Source organism: Neopelma chrysocephalum, unplaced genomic scaffold (assembly GCF_003984885.1).
Source record: "Neopelma chrysocephalum unplaced genomic scaffold, ASM398488v2 Primary Assembly neopelma1_44, whole genome shotgun sequence".
In the NCBI taxonomy this organism is placed as follows: domain Eukaryota; kingdom Metazoa; phylum Chordata; class Aves; order Passeriformes; family Pipridae; genus Neopelma; species Neopelma chrysocephalum.
In genome coordinates, this window is record NW_020897703.1 from 22,420,893 (window position 1) to 22,437,203 (window position 16,311).

At 35.6% G+C, this 16,311-nt stretch overlaps 1 protein-coding gene across 1 annotated transcript in view; it reads left to right on the top strand.

Annotated features, from left to right (window-relative positions):
* The window catches only part of PTPN4 (protein tyrosine phosphatase, non-receptor type 4), a 113,052-nt gene that overhangs the window by 78,208 nt on the left and 18,533 nt on the right, over positions 1 to 16,311 (top strand). Inside the window, exons 14-20 of the mRNA XM_027678930.1 lie at positions 3,357 to 3,491; positions 4,761 to 4,919; positions 9,914 to 10,073; positions 13,035 to 13,118; positions 13,203 to 13,259; positions 14,608 to 14,764; positions 16,073 to 16,239. Of these exons, the coding sequence (XP_027534731.1) occupies positions 3,357 to 3,491; positions 4,761 to 4,919; positions 9,914 to 10,073; positions 13,035 to 13,118; positions 13,203 to 13,259; positions 14,608 to 14,764; positions 16,073 to 16,239 (919 nt within the window). The remainder of the gene's footprint in view (positions 1 to 3,356; positions 3,492 to 4,760; positions 4,920 to 9,913; positions 10,074 to 13,034; positions 13,119 to 13,202; positions 13,260 to 14,607; positions 14,765 to 16,072; positions 16,240 to 16,311) is intronic.

A 16,311-nucleotide genomic window follows, 5' to 3' on the forward strand; every position in this document is an offset into this window, starting at 1 on the left:
TCATCCCTGCTACTCAGTTGGGGGAATGTTTTTTTATATTTGCTGTACCATTACAGCTCAGAAGACTGTTTCTGATTTGGGGGGCAGGTAAAGTTTTCCATTTCTGTCCCAGCTCAAATAGATGGGACTGCTTCCAACTTTTTTTAGGAATGTCTCTGCATATACACCAAAAATTAAATCTGAAAATGGCTTATTCTGTTACCTGTCAGTTTCCTGTGCTGGGTGCAATAGAAGCATCCAGGCTGAGCAAAGGTGGAATTTAGAATTTCAACATTTATCAAAGCATTTCAAAGTTTTTTAAATCTTACTTCCCCCCTCTCATGTCCTCAGCTGCACTCTGGCATGAGAAAATTATTTTAACATTGTAAGAAATTAGTGATACAGGAGAAATTTTTAGGAATATTTCACAGCATATCTTAAATGTTAATAAAAAAATAACTTATTGTTAGATTTAGAAGCGTTGACAGGAGAACCAAAATCAAAAAGCCACAGCACTAAGAAGTTCAGTGCTGCAGTGTGGTAATTTTTTCTTTGAAATTTCTGCAAAGACAGGAAATTGAGGCAACAAACAAGAGTGGGTGGGACTCTGAGGTTAGAGCTGTTAATAAAATAATCGAAAGAAGCCTTTGCTAATAAATGCTGCAGCTGTTTATCATGGTAGTAAGGTATTATTTCTGAAGGATCAGACTCTATCCACTGTAAAAGGTGAGTTTTATTGACATTGTGTGTTGTAAGAGGGAAGAAGGTGATGCTTTGCTTATTTTAGAGTTGTGTTCGTTTGATGAGGAAGTTTGCATAAACAAGGTTACAAACTATGACTTAAGATACAATGAGTGGGGTTTTTTGAAGCAGTCAAAAATGTAATTTTTGGGAAAACTTGGACTTTCCCTCCATCCTATATACTTCTGTGTAATTTATTACACAGTATTACACTTCTGTGTAATTTATTACAGAGAAGAAGGGAACGATGGTGCACTTTTACTGTTGTTGTGTATTAAAAAAAGCTCATCACCAACGTTCCTGTATTCCGCTTGTTGCTTTTACACTGGTTATATGTCTGTCAGAAAATCCTGTATCTGCAGCCCTGTACTTACCTCATTTAGCCTTGGATGTATTATGGTCCTGTGCATTTTTCCCTTTCTTTGATTAGTAGAATCTACCTCTTGGCAGAGCTGGCTCTTGGTGCTGATCTGCTGGCTGCAAACCTGCTGTCAGGAGGGTCCAGCTAATCATGGCTTTGACTAACAAAAGAATAGGGAAAGGATAGAACTAGACATGCCTGTCAATTCCGCTGGTTTCTTCTGCTGGTTACCTGTTCAGAACTTCTCACATTTACGTGTTTGGGAAGCAAAATACCTACGTGGTTGGAGTTGCTTACATTTGAAGCAAATTACAGAAATTGGAATGTTGGTTTAAGTGATGATATCAAGCTAATTACTTTTTGAATCAAATTAATACTCCCTAAATACCGTGAAGCATGCTAAGAGACCAGATATATTTCTCTTGAGTAATTAAATAACTGATATTTTCCCTCAATATACTACTAGATTTTTTCCTCAAGTGGAGTAACACCAGAAACAGCAGTATTTAGAGTAGCCCATCTCACTTGTCTGAAATTTGTCAGCTGTTATTCAGTAAGTCTTTAGAGCAGCAAAGCAGAATGCAATACACGTTCAGAACTGCTTGGTGAGGTAAAGATAAAAATAAACCCTCCACACACAGACTACCACTCCTTTAGTATCAAACAGTGTTGCCATCTTATGTATTTCTGCATGTGAAGGTAGATTATTCAATATAATGCTTGGCTGGTTATTGTTGTAGACGTTTTTGGTAATATTGAGGACAGTCTGCTCAAGGTGATGGCTTGCATTGAGTTTTAAGTTCCATCAGAAGCAAAAACATATATTGTAACCAAGTTTCTCATTTTCAGAAAATGTAATTTGTGTGCAAGTAGTTCCTCAATTTCTCAAAGTTCCTTCTTTCTGGAGTTGCACTTCCAGTAAATCAGTAAGGTGATAATGATGAAGATAAAGAACAATTACCGTGTGTCCCAAGGACAGTAAAGGCAGAAATTATTTTGTGATCTGGGTGTATGGAGCTAGACTGCTGATACAGTAATACGTTTTCACCTCATTGTGCAAACCTAGAGAGTACAGTGACACAATATGAAGGCAAATGGAAATGAAATGCTGGAGTATCACTGCTGAATTAATGCTGAAGTATCACTGGAACAAGAGAGGGTTAAGTAATGACAGAGGAGAAATTTGAACTATAGAGCACCATCAAAGTAGTAGAAGTAAAGTAAAAACCCAGTAACACAAAATATACAAGACATAAAAGGCTGTTAAAAAGTATTTTTTTTGTTAGCTGAAGAACTCTAGTTTTAAAAAAACAAACAGCAAAAGTCTGGGTATGTTTAGTTGCAGGATGACTGAACCATCCATCCAATGCGATGCTGAGAAAAAAAGCAACCACAGTTCTTGGATGATTCATTTGATAATTTCCAGTATAAAAGGGAACTATAGTATTTCATGAGAGATTGCAAGTATGGTTTTATTTGTGTTTAAGAAATAGGTGAAAGAAACAGCAGGAGATTGTAGGCATCCTAGCATGACTGGAGAATGGAAAGCAAATGTTTCCTTAATTTCAAGAAAGGGCAACAAGTAAAAAATACAATTCCTTTTAAAATATTGGTGATAATAACCTTTAACCTGAAGGATATTTCTGGCACAAAACCAAATGAAGTTCATTTACTCACAAGGAAGTTTATATAGTATTATTGTATCTGCCTTACAAGTGACCAATCATGTTCTGGAAGAAAGCACATAAGGAAATCCTTGATGTGTAAACAAAATTTGGTAGCTCGGTTGCCATGTTGATGATTCCCCACTTTCAGTTCTTTAAAGTCTTTGAGAGTTTTTTTGGACTGATTTTTTTCACTGCTTTATTTTTCCTGAGATGGCTAAATAGTTGTGTTATCTAGAGGGGTTTTTTTGTTTGTTTTTGTTTTTGAGACCTCTCAGTGATTATTCTGTTTGAGTCAGATTGTCTTTGAGGCATTAGAAGTTTAGTGAAGTTTAGTGAGTTCATATTCCATCTTGCCTGTCTCCCTCACAGCCTACCATAGTTTGTGACTATTTCATTGGCATTCTTTTCAAAGTACAAAAAATGAAGTACAATAGATGGAGAAAATACAGAACTGCCTGTGTAAATATAGCGTTGAATTATTACATTTCCTGCCTTACATATTGTTTGGTTTCCTATGATTGAACATCAGTTGAATTGTGGTGAATTTTGTGTAATTTTGTTCTTACATCATGTAATTTTTGGTTAGTCATTTTACTTTCTTCTTCTAGATCCCCCAGTAAACCCTTGGCAAGGAAATTAATGAGTGGGATGGACTGGGAAGTAATGAGTAGGAACTCACTGTCGGATGATAGGTTGGAAACACAGAGCCTGCCATCACGATCTCCACCTGGAACCCCAAATCAGTAAGTAGCACCAAATCTTCTCTTCCTAGAAGTAACTGTCTGCCTCTAATGTGAGTGACCTACTTGTGTAATAAAAGGATTGATGGAGACAAATAGCTTCAATAATTCTGTGCCGAGTGATTCTCTGGAACATTTAGCTTCAGGTAAAAGAAATTATTTAGGGGTGAATTTTAGGTGCTTCTCAGTCAACCTAGAAAAAAAATGTAAGATGTATCACACTACCCTAAACTTGAGAGCTTCAGTTTTCTCAAGCACAACTAAAACTAAATTATTAATTTGGCTAAAAAATACCCCGATAATAAAATCTGTGTGATATTTTAAAAATAATTGATTTTGGTTTAATATCACTTCTTAAAACATTGGAGGAAATTACTTAATTGGGCATCCTTGCAGGTTTATTCCTATCAATTTTTCTGCATTTCCCTTCAATGTTCACTGTTCACATGACAGAGCTTTCTGTTTTATGTTTATAGCTAGTGAAAAAACATTCCTGATTTCTTTTGGAAGGTGACCAGTTTTCTCAGTGTGCTGAAATTGGCTTAAGAATTGGTATTACCCAATTTTGTGTTGCATAAACCAGAAAAATTGAAGATTCTTTGACATTGCAGCATATTATTCACAAGATTATTATTGTAAATATCTGTAGCATTTAAAAATTGCTGAAAAAAATTAGTAATAATGATGCTTAAAGCATAACAAACTTAGTCATGCATCTTTAAAAGACTTTTGAGGTGCCTGTGTCACTGTGCTGGTTTTCAAATGGGAAAATTTTGTGTCACAGAAATGATAACACTCTCAGTGTAAAGGTTATGATTCTTGTAGGAGAAGGTGCAGGGGATAAAATGTTCATCTTAAGGAATTCAGGTCAAGTTCTGACACGAACAGAGCCAGGATTTGTCTTCTTGGGAATCCATTTTTCTTCTTGTTGGCTGGACTGTCAGTCTGTTGATTGGAACATATTCCTTTCGGGCTTCTTTAATTAAAAATAAATAAATTTTAAAAGTAGACATTTAGCATTTATTAAAATAATTTTTGAACACTTTCAGAAATAAAATTATGAAATATAACATGTTATCTGACAACATAATTGTTTCAGTGAAACCTTAATTATTTTAGTAACTTAATAATTTAATAAAAATATGTATATGAACATGTGCTTACAATGAGAGGAAATAATTTTTTAAGCATTCTTTTCTAGTGGGTGGTGTCAGAAATGTAGATTAAGGGTAATATTCTTGTCATGTTGCACTGCTCTGCTTTCCCTCTTAGTCGCAACTCTGCCTTCACTCAAGAAGGAGCCCGGTTACGACCCTCATCAGTTGGACATTTAGTGGACCATGTAGTTCACACGTCCCCGAGTGAAGTATTTGTAAATCACAGATCTCCATCTTCCACCCAGGCCAACAGCATCATACTGGAAACATCACCGTAAGTCCTCTTCTTCCCGTGCTACTGTCTGGTAACGTGCAAGGCTTCTGAAAATAAGTCAGAAATGTTGGCCTTTAAGAATTTGCTGTTAAATGTTGGGGTTAGGGAGAGCCAGGCAATATAATAAAAAGGTGGCTGTTGTTTAGGGAGTACTAGCATAGGTCTTGTTGTGAAAATTAAATGATAACGGAACTGAAGACCTATATCTGACATACTCCAGGTTCAGGATTTCAAGACCCCCACCCACTCAAGCTGTGGGTTTGCTGTAGTGTCTGAATGTGGAAGCGAAAGTTGTTTTTTTGATAGATTGAAGTCTGTTGTTTTGTGATATAAGTCTGGAAGTGTTGCTTTTTGTTAAGGCACAGAAGCGTGAGCAAGCTTCACAAACTATTTAGCCAAGATACCTTTTTGACACCCCAGCAAGTGGAGGTTGCTAGTATGTTTTGTACGTTGTTACAGAGCTTATCTTTATTTTTTTAAGATGGCAGTAGCAAGCTTTTTTTTCTTTTTCCAATTATGCTGAATATTCTTGATACTGTAAGCTTCTTATGCTATGGTGGGCAAAATAAAAACTGTTACTGTGTGTTGGGTTCAGAAGTAAGACAAACATGGAGTTGTTCAAAGATTTAAAATGCTCAATAACTTGTGTCTAGAGTAGAGATGAATTGGAGGAATAAAGATGCAATATACACCTTATTATCACCTTCTTATGTATAGCTATACATGTAATGCCAGATGTGCCCTCATAATTTTGTATAAGCTCCTTTAGCAGGGAAATTGTGCAAATGATTTCAAAACCATTTGAGAACTGTAAAATAGCACATACATAATCACATGTTTGTAAACAAATGGTGTGTCTCAAGAAAAATGAATCTGGGAAGGTATTTAAACACATTTTAAAACCTTACTTGGACTGTACTTTCAGTTTAATAACTATGTGTAAGTTTGGGGAGGGAAATAGAATACAAAATTTTTGAAGTTTTGTAAAATAGCACATGACACTTTTCATAATAAGCTACAATAGTTATAATTTCACCCCCAGCTAGTTATTCAACTTTGAGGGTTATATAATAGCGATTTGACCTAATAATATAAAATCTCCTTTTTTGGTGGGCTTTTTAACCTATTCATGTCAAGGCACTCTCAAAACTGGAACACTTGTGAGTCTTTTCTCATATTAGAGTTTTGTTGTACAAAGGCCACACAGGGACAGGTTCCTTCTGTTCCAAGATTTCCAACTGAAGTCAGTTTATGAGAAACACTCAGTGAATGGCAGTGATACAGTGAAATAAGCACAATTCTTAAATGGTCTCTTTATATATTCTTATGCCTTTACTCTTAAATTGTACAGACTTCCTGAGTGTTCTTAGGATTTGTTTATTTATTACCTGATTTCTTGTGTAAGTCACCATAGAAATGAGTCTTAAAAAGAGGGGAAGTGGTTTTGTACATTAGTTGTGCAACTATGGCTGTTTTGTTTCATGATTTTGCACTTATACTCAAGCAGAAAAAATATTGCTCTTCCATCAGTAAGTTTTAGGGGGGTTGTTTGGGTTTTTTTTTCCTTGTTGGAAGCTTAAAAGTGAAATTTAATCTCCCAATATAGATATCTAGAATAAGAGATTTTTAAGAATGAGGACATTGACTGTGAAAAATATACGAACCCTATTAGAGTCTTCTGAAGGTTTCAGGTGATGTTACTGATTCAAGATTTGAGATTTATGAGGGAAAGTAGTAGACATGAAGTTCATATAAGCTATATAATTTTAAGTTATACTTTTCTACAGTCCAAAAAGCTATTTCTTAAACAATTTGATCTTTCTGAGTGAAAAGATTTGGGGAGTCCATCCGCTAATTTGTAGGACAGTTTTACTTATTGACCAAATTTACATATGTAAGAAAGTCCAAGGGGCTAACCTGATAGGCAATAGGTTTAGTCATCTTTTTGAGTTTGGAGTCAACACAGCAAAAGAAATTACAGTTTCCGTGCAGTTCAGAAGGATATTATAGCTTAGCTAATATAAGCTTTAATTGCACATCTTTTCTTCATTTCATATGCTATTCAAAACTAAATTGAGAGATTCGTGCTTGTAGTTCCCCGAGGTAATTATAACCTTAAATTGACAAGCACGTGATAAGTGTTTAATTTAATAAATTTATGCGGGTGTGTATGAAACTTTTGCTAAATATATTAAAAAGATCAGACCGGATATCTGTAACAAAAATACCCAAAGCTTGTCAGTGCCAGGATTGTGTGTTATTTTATTATTATGTAAATTGCTGAATTCAGTAACAGAGAGCTGCTTTGCCTGCAAAATAGGCTGCTTTCACTGCCATTGTCTGAGCATTCATAAGGAAATTCAAAGCTGACTGGGCAAATATAAAGCAGTGAAGTTTTTGCCCAGGGCTTGATTGTTAGTTCTCACAATTCATTATGCTAATATATTACAGTACTTGCATCGCTGCTTGCAAAATGCTCATTTAAGTAACTTTTCAAATCTTTTCTGTAAGTTTGTATGTTCGATAGGAATTTATTTGTGTTTGTTGACATATATGTACAGACATCTAGTCAAACATAAGATCCATCCTTTACTTTTATCGGAATCACTTTTGTGCTTCTACTTGTGTTTTCTATTCCTGTTTTTATTCAGTTTAAAACTCTCAGGAGTAATTGTTTGCAGAAAAATACATAACTATGTTGCCCTTTACTTAAAAGGCTGAATAATCTGTACGGGCCAGACATGAATGAATGAATACATAGGCAGCTAAAAATCTCTGAGTGACCTTTGTAAGTCGATGTCTAAGTAGTTTATAGCTGCCTTGAGGATTTGTTTTGCAAATGTTGACAATGATCATATTTTTCTCTCCACAAAAATGAATTTAGAAAAGCAGCTTATCCTGAAAAATAAAATGTACTCTTTTTGTCTGTTACTTGCATTGAAAAGTGTTAAGAAATATTTTTTTTCTTCCCTAGTGTGTTTTGAACATGACGTTTTTGAGATGTTAGACTGAATAATTAGTACTTTCTTTTTTCTTTTAACACTTCATGAAAAAAATATTTTCTGAAAGTTGAAATTAAGCAAAAAAATGAGAAAAATAGTTAGGATCTTTTCAAATGTGCTGTTTTCATACACTGACAAAAAATGTTAACAGTTTTTTTTTCTGAGAATATTGACTAATTTTGTTTAAACTGAAACAGATGTGTGGTCTTTCAAAGTGAAGTGTTCTATTTTCCATTTTTCATGCTTTTTGAAAGAGGTTCATCCTTTTTTTTGAAATCACTGTAGCAAATTTTGCTCAGATTTTTTTGTTTTTGTTTTAAAACGTGCCTGGGAACTGCCTTTCTTGAATTGTGTAGAGACAAATTACGTGGTATGGAATTTGATATGTGACTTAAGCTTTCTAACTTGCAGCAACTTGAAATGTTGTGCAGTCTCATACTGAGAGTCTTGCCCTGCTAAGAGTTCACTGAGGCGAGTCCAGTGAGTACAGTAGGGCTGCTCAGTGGTTACCTGTGCTTTGGAGGGAGGTTGTGCAATGAGTTACCTCTGCAGCTTCCTGAGAACGAGAGGGGCCGTGTCCTGCTTTTGCTCTGGGAGTGTCCCTCCCTCCCTCCCCGCATGTGGTCGACCCTGTGATGAACCAATTCACCTTGTTTAACCAGTAGAGAACCCAGGCTTGTCCAAAAAGTCAGTGATTTTTTTGGTTGCTTGGTGTGAGCTGCCTTAGCCAAGGGAGGAGCACCAGTTCTTCAAGGAAGTAGCCATGAGTGTGTGGGTGGAAAAACAGAGGCACCCATTTTTGGTGGTAGCATTTTCTTTAGATTTAGCTGTAACCTGTAACTTCATTCTCAGTGGTTTATGGGTTTGTCACTAGTATCAGTGGGCTGTTGTTTTAAGTTCTTAAATTACTTAATAGCACCTTTTAATGGGGTGGAAGGCATGTGTCCTTGCTGGTATTTAGAAACTGGCACTCAAACCAAGTTAATGGGAACTATGAGGTAGCTGCCCTTTTGGGCCTTTTCAAATGTTCTTAATTCTTAAATATAAATCTGTATAATGAAAGATGAATCATATATTTATATAATACAAATTATACAGTTAAGCTTTTATTTCAAAAGGACTAATAAAGGAAATTCTCCATATTATACAAAAAACACAGTGAACATTTTTATTAATCTAGAATAGAGTGCTTGCAGATCTAAATCAGAAGTAGAACTTTCTGCTATTTCGCTTCAGTAATGGTGTTGTAATTCAACTAAGAAATGCATGTGATTAATGCCATTTTTACAGGTGTTTCAAAGCTGCATGTTTCAAAGGGTAATATGTTCAAGAGGGAGAATAGACCAGAGTTCTCTTGCAATGTATCCATATACTTTTAAATTGAAAAATTAAAAGAGAACACTGTCATCTCCAATGGCTTTTCCAATAAATACAGGGGTGCAGTTGAGTTATGTTCAACTTGTCCTCCTGTTTTTTCCTATTTTTAAGATCAACAGCAGAAAGTACTGTGGTAGCACTGTATTATGCTCCCTGTGTCTGTTTATGATTTAAATTGCAGGCATTAATTTAAGATGCAAGCTATTTGATTTTATTGCTGAGGAAAACATATTAAGTGACATATCAATTTGAGAAGTTTTTTTTAGCATGTGTGCAAGGTATAAATACAGTGAATGTTATAATATTCCAATATAAACTGGGTTAAATATTAAGTGGCTTAAGCATGCTAAAACCTGTTTTAAAAAAGTCATGGGTAAAAGATTAACTTATTCGTTCTGTGTACAGTTGCTTGTCAAGAAAAAAGCAGTAACATGTCCAAGCATACACTTCCAATATATTCTGTCAGACTACATTTTTGAGATTCTAAAAATACACACACATGTTCATCTCTCAAACTCTTGAGTTTCTTCTAACATTTTCAGTTTATTTGGAACCGTGAAAGAACTGTCAGTATTTCATGATTGTTCCACTTCATACTTCTATTTTGGTATTTAGATCTCAAGAGACTCCTATAGATGGGCAGCCTCCTGCGTTACCACCCAAACAATTTAAAAAGAACAGTTGGAACCAAATTCATCATTCACACTCACAGCAAGAACTGGATAACCATATTAATGAAACATTTGATGTTCCTGCATCACCAGAAAAATCCACAGTAAGTTTTTGAATCCATTTGAACGATTCTGCTTTTAATCAGAATGATAGTCCTGTTTTCTGTGAGCTTGGTTCTGATGCATTTCAGAGAGTTGCTGTGTTTGTGCATTACCTTGCAGCATTTTCATTAAACATAGTCCCTTCTAGCTCCTGCTGGTTTTTCCACATGCTGGAGTAGTCCTTTGTCAGTTGTCAGCAAATCACTACACTGGGATGGTTTTGCAAACATTTTGAGCATTAGGTTTTAAGCAGATGCAGAAATTTCTACGTAACCTCTTCTTTGAATACTTGTTTGCCATCAGTTTTAAAGAAGACGTTGCAGACACTGCCACTGGTATTTAATCTAGCTTTTACCAAAAAATTAAACCTGAAAGTGCCTATCAGCTTCTGGAGTGGTTTTATCAGGAGCAGCTTCTTGATTCTGTGGTTGCATTTCTTATCAGAATTTCCAAGAAAGAGACTCTGGCAAGAGGCCTGTGACAACAAATGTCAAAACATGAGCAAACATTCTTTTCCCACATTTGAGCACATGCGAGATGAGTAAGCTCGTCAGTTGATTATTATCTGACTGAGGTGAGATCTCACTGACCATTTTTGTGATTTTTGTCCTTCCCGAAGTTTTCCAATGGTTCCTGGTTTTATACTGATGTGGGACAAGAAATGTTTTGCAGGATGGGAAAACTGTTTAACATCCAGATACAGTAGCAATACTGTGTAAACAGTGTTATCAACCTCAGGTTTTCAAAATTATGAGTTAATTCCTCAAATTGATATTTAGAAATGCCTTTAGTTTGTTTGCATTTTGAACTGTAAGCCTACAGTATTCTCTCAGGCCTTATAAAAAAGTTAAGATTCCCATAAAACCCCTCTTTAATTTCATAGCTGGGGTTTTATTAAAAGACCCAAAAGCAAAACTTATAAAATTTTGAGCATTTGAGGAATGTTGTAAAAATTTTTGTTTTACTTAAATAATGAAACAGGGTTTTTAACAGCTTTGTCTTCAGCCAGTGCTTACCTGAGTCGTATTAAATACTGTTACGTTTGGAATGATAACACTACTTTAGTCATCAAGTTTTTCTGCCCTGTATTCAGTTATCTTTACCAAATTGACAAGAATAACTTTCAGTTGTTTTTTTAACTCCTTTTTGTTCTGAAAAACCAACACAGCTGTGTGAGAATGAGATTCTTTTTTCTCTGTGCATTGTCAGTGTGATTGTTTGCTGTGCTCCAATTTATGCTGCCTCACTTAAGGCAGTGCACTGTTGTAATTGAAGATCTAATTTGGTCTGCTGATTACTTTTTATTTTGGGGATTAGAGAAGAAGGAACACAGCATGACTGAAATTTTGTGGAAGTGGAAGTTTAGAATTTGGAATGTGGTTTTGTTTCAAAGTTGCTTTTCTGACCAGAATTCAGGTTCCTGCACCACTGAAGTCTTCTGCTCAATCTCAAATATGTTAAAGAAAACTTCTCACCATTTTGACTTCATATAGCTGTGGAATTTCTTTTGTCTGTTTTACCTATGGAGAGTCTGTTTAGAAAGGTAGTAGGACAGGTGTGGGAATGACGACTTTTTACTCCATCTGCAGTCCCCAAGTATCCAGTCTGAGAATGTCAGAAGTATTTGAAAACAGGTGTGGCCAAATGTCCCTTCAGTCAAACAGGTTAATGATGATATACAATGCTCTCTTTGCATTTTTCATTATAAACTGTGGCTCGAAAGAGCCTGTTGAAGCAGGAAATTCATATTTCCTTTCTGTCTGGGGAGTGCAATGGCATAGAAGCTGCCAAACGCTGCAGGTGAGCATGTTCATTCTGTCTGATCTCTCATGCCAGTGAGCACAGGCTGAAATGATTGGCACATGATCAGGCTTTCTAAGCACCCTTACTTCTCATTAACGTATCTTATGCTGTTACTTTCCTCTCCTTCCCCAAATTTTTCATCTTTTCACTACTGTGAATGTGTTTGGGAGATTTTTTGTTTTAACCAAGAACAAGAACTTTAAAAACCTGTAATTGAGTTAACTTTTAATGAGTTTAACTTTTAACAAGTTGTGCAGACTTGTTTAACCTATTGAACCTGCAGATCTGAAACTTTCTTACATTTAAAAATGTTCTCTTTAATAAGTTCTGGGTGTTTTTTTTTTCTTTTTTTCCCAATATGAGTTTTCTTCTTTGGCTATAATTGGAAACATTGAAAACTTCTGTGAAACAGATTTCTTCAATACTGTGCATTCTCACTGTAGAAACTAGAAATATTAGCTAATGTTGAGTCTGTGAAGTAAATATTGATGGGAACAAACTACAAATCACTGCAATTGCACTAAATTATGTCTTACAGATTAAAAAAGTATCTAGTATTCCTGAGCTTAGTGGTAGTTCCTTTAACAGTGTTGTTGTGATCCAAATAAGACCAAGAAGAAAGCATCTAAAGTTGTCAGAGTTGAATCAGTGCACAGCATGTGTCACAGTTCATACTCCACTGCCCTGGAAATGGAATAAGGGATATGGAACCAAGATTTTGTTGCCAAACTTGCCCTTGCTTACTACTGGCATATTGGTGTTAATAGAAAAAAAGGGACACCTTCAGTTATTTTTCATCATATTATATTTTTATTGCAGCTCTTCACTGTAGTCGTAATTAAAACAAATTTAAAGGGTTTCAGTTTAGTAAGCTGTTTTTCTTAAGACTATTTGAAGCCAATTAATCTTTTCTAATCCTGTTTCTTACTTTGAGTATGCTTTCACAGAACACACCTTTAACTTAGTTATGTCCAAGACCTTTAAATCTGAAACCTTTCCCTTTTCTGCAAAACTCAAGATGTTTGTGCTATTACTTGATGTTTTCTTGTGTCCAAGAGCAATTATTTGATGAGGAAACTGCAGAATTATTAGATACAATATCCTCAAAGTCTAACTGTGAACAAAATAGATGTTAATGTAATATCATTTTTGTTTACTAGCCCAATGGTGGTGTCCCCCATGACAATCTTGTTATGATCAGAATGAAACCAGACGAAAATGGAAGGTTTGGCTTCAATGTAAAGGTAACAGTACATTGTTCCCTTCATGTTTATTAAGGTTATTTTTTTACATTCATGATCTGTTACTAATTAAATTTGTTTTTAAAGGGTGGATATGATCAGAAGATGCCGGTTATAGTGTCCAGGGTAGCTCCAGGAACACCTGTAAGTTGTCAAAAAGCAAACTTGGTAGCAATATCTGTGTATCTTGAAGGATATATTAAAAATACTAAATTATTTCACAGCTGCCTATGAAAATTTTCTTTTCCTATAACATTATCATAACAAAGGAAATTATGTGCAGTAAGAATTCGATGGGGCTGCTTAACATACTTTTAAAGTTCTTCAATCCTCAAAAGTAATTTTTTCCTACTGAAACAAAGTTTAATTTCTGAGAATTATGGGGCATTACAGATGCTCAGTATGCGCTGTTTCTTGAGCTGTGTCATCCTAAAAATAAATTTACTTTATTACTTTTTTAAATATAGACATTCAGTAATTTCACATAAATTATATATTGAAAGAGTGTTAAAAATAACTAAAATAGCAAATCTCTTACTTTAGTGATGGATGTAACCGAGTAAAGCCAAGATGTAGATTAAAATCAGACATCATGAATCATTCATCAGGTCTGATTGTCTGTTGTTCCTGATGTTTAGTGACTATCAATAGTGTCTTCAAAGCAGGCACAATATTTTGTCAGTTTATTGCCAGAAATACTGACCTGGTATTCGACTGATTGGAGTCAGCTCTGTTTATATCTTTTAGAGTAAGAGTAGAGTGAACCATTTATTTGAGAAGTACAGCTTTCTCTCTTTTTTTTTTTTGACTCTTTGAAACTATTGAAATGTTTGCCAAAATCATTGTTCTCGTTCCTATTATTATCCCTGAAATATTTCATAACATGAATAATTTTGGCTTTAAACATTCACCCTGTAGGGAGAAGATATTTGGTAATGGCTTGTGCTCTTTCTTTTCTGCAACAGCGTTTAGACTGTGATTACAATAACAATTTTTATGACCCGATTCCCCTCTGTGGGATTACTGGGAGTTGTGCATTGTCTTCAGTCCTTGCCTTACTCTTGCCATTACCATTGTGATATTTTACACCTGAAGCATTTAAGCCTGTGAAATTGATGTGGACAAGGTTTTGTTTGCCATGTTACTCCCTTCCCTTCAAAGATAAGAACATTCTGGTCTTTAAGTGCCTATACAAAGTGTGATTCAAACAGAGGAGCTTTCTGTTTCAGCCGAGGAGTAGAGTAACAGCTGCTGAAAGATGTGTTACAATGACAGTCATCTGCCAGCTGCAAATGGGTTTGTTCATGTGAATGGTACTGCCTATGTGTTGTGTAACATGTTTGTCATTTGAATACAGAGCAGCACACCATGGGAACTAGGCTGTTAGGGTTCAGGACCCCAAGTATAGTTACTTGAAGTTGTTACTTTAAAGTAAGAAACTGGTAATGGCTTGTGTTACAGATGGTTTGGGTTTTTTCCCTCTACCTTGCAGGCTGATCTCTGTGTCCCTCGTTTGAATGAAGGGGACCAGGTTGTGCTGATTAACGGCAGGGATATAGCAGAACACACCCATGATCAAGTTGTAATGTTTATTAAAGCGAGCTGTGAGAGACACTCAGGGGAACTTGTGCTCCTAGTCCGACCCAATGGTAAGTAGTTTGTACATCATAATAAAAAAAAATCCACACCTTGCTCTCATTTCCTAACCTCCATTTTGTGTCCTGGGATGGAATGCTTAGCATGTAAGAAAGAACTCCTGTCCTTGAAAAGAAATTGCATCAATACAGTGTATTGATCCCATACTCTAAGGAGCTGTGTGTAACTAAGTGTTGAAAACTAATCAAAAAGTCAGACATCAAATATTTCTAACAGAGAGCTAATTTTAATTTTGTTCTCACTCTCATTGATAAAAATGTCCAGAAAGCTATATGGATATTGAATGTATTTCATGAGGTTGTTGTTATTCCCTTAAAGGAAAATAAAAACCAAGCTCAAACAAACAAAAAACTTCTCACCAAATATTGTGTTTGGGTGACTTTGGAGGTCAATATATGCAAAATCCTTCCATACTTTTTAAAAATAGTGCAAAACCAGTGGTAACATTTCTACCTGAGGAGGCTTAATAGAAGTGCTAAAATGCAGTCTAAATAAAAGCTTGCGCAGTATATTCACTAAATACACTGTTGGACCATATCCAGCAGATGGGCACTGGATTTAATTCTGCTGCACATCCCAATTATAATACAGTTGGAGAGGAAAGAACAAAATGAGAAACAGTGATGTTTAATTGGAGTAGTTGAAATTACTTCAGCAGAATGCCTCAGCCAACTCATAAAAAAAATTTCCTTTATTCACTTATTTGCACTCCCCACTTACTTGTACTCTCATTCTGTGTGTAAGTTCTCTTGCAGCTTTTGTGTGCTTGCTTTCTTTCTCAGATAAAATTACTAGCTTTGTTTGCAAATTTACTAAAACAGTTGCCCCTTGTGTGTTGATTCACTTCGGATAAAAACACGTGAGTTGTAGAAGTGAGGAGTTACCAATGTCCTCCTTTGCAGTCATGGGATATAATTTAAAAACAGGCTTTTGAACAGTGTGTGTCTCTGTTCATATAATAGAGGATGCATATTGTTTCTGATGTGAAACTGAGATTAGGGATTTATATCGGACAAGGCAGCGGCATAACGTTAGTTTTGATCAAAATTTTAGCTGTGAGTGATGTGCTTTCACTTAAAATTACTACTAAACCAAGAAAATAGTTTTATCATGGGTTATAATGATCAGCAAAGCCTCCTTGTCCTTGCTGATTGGGACTAAAATCAGTGTGGTAATAAATGTGGCTTTTTCTACAGGAGGAACATTTGGGGGTTTTGCTTTTTTAAATAAATTACTTAGAGCTAATGTTACTTGTCAAACAGCACGTTCAGTCAGAGCGTTCATACCTTTGCTTGTTCTAGCTGTCTATGATGTTGTGGAAGAGAAGCTGGAGAGCGAGCCTGACTTCCAGTACATCCCTGAGAAATCTCCACTTGATGGTGTCCATCAGGATGATAATGCTCTGAGGGAATCCATGATTCAGTTAGCAGAGGGGCTAATCACTGGAACTGTCTTGGCTCAGTTTGATGTGAGTACTGTGTTGCCTGTACCTCTGTGCAAGTTCCAAGTCTCTTGGAATAGTAATTATTTTGAACAGAGC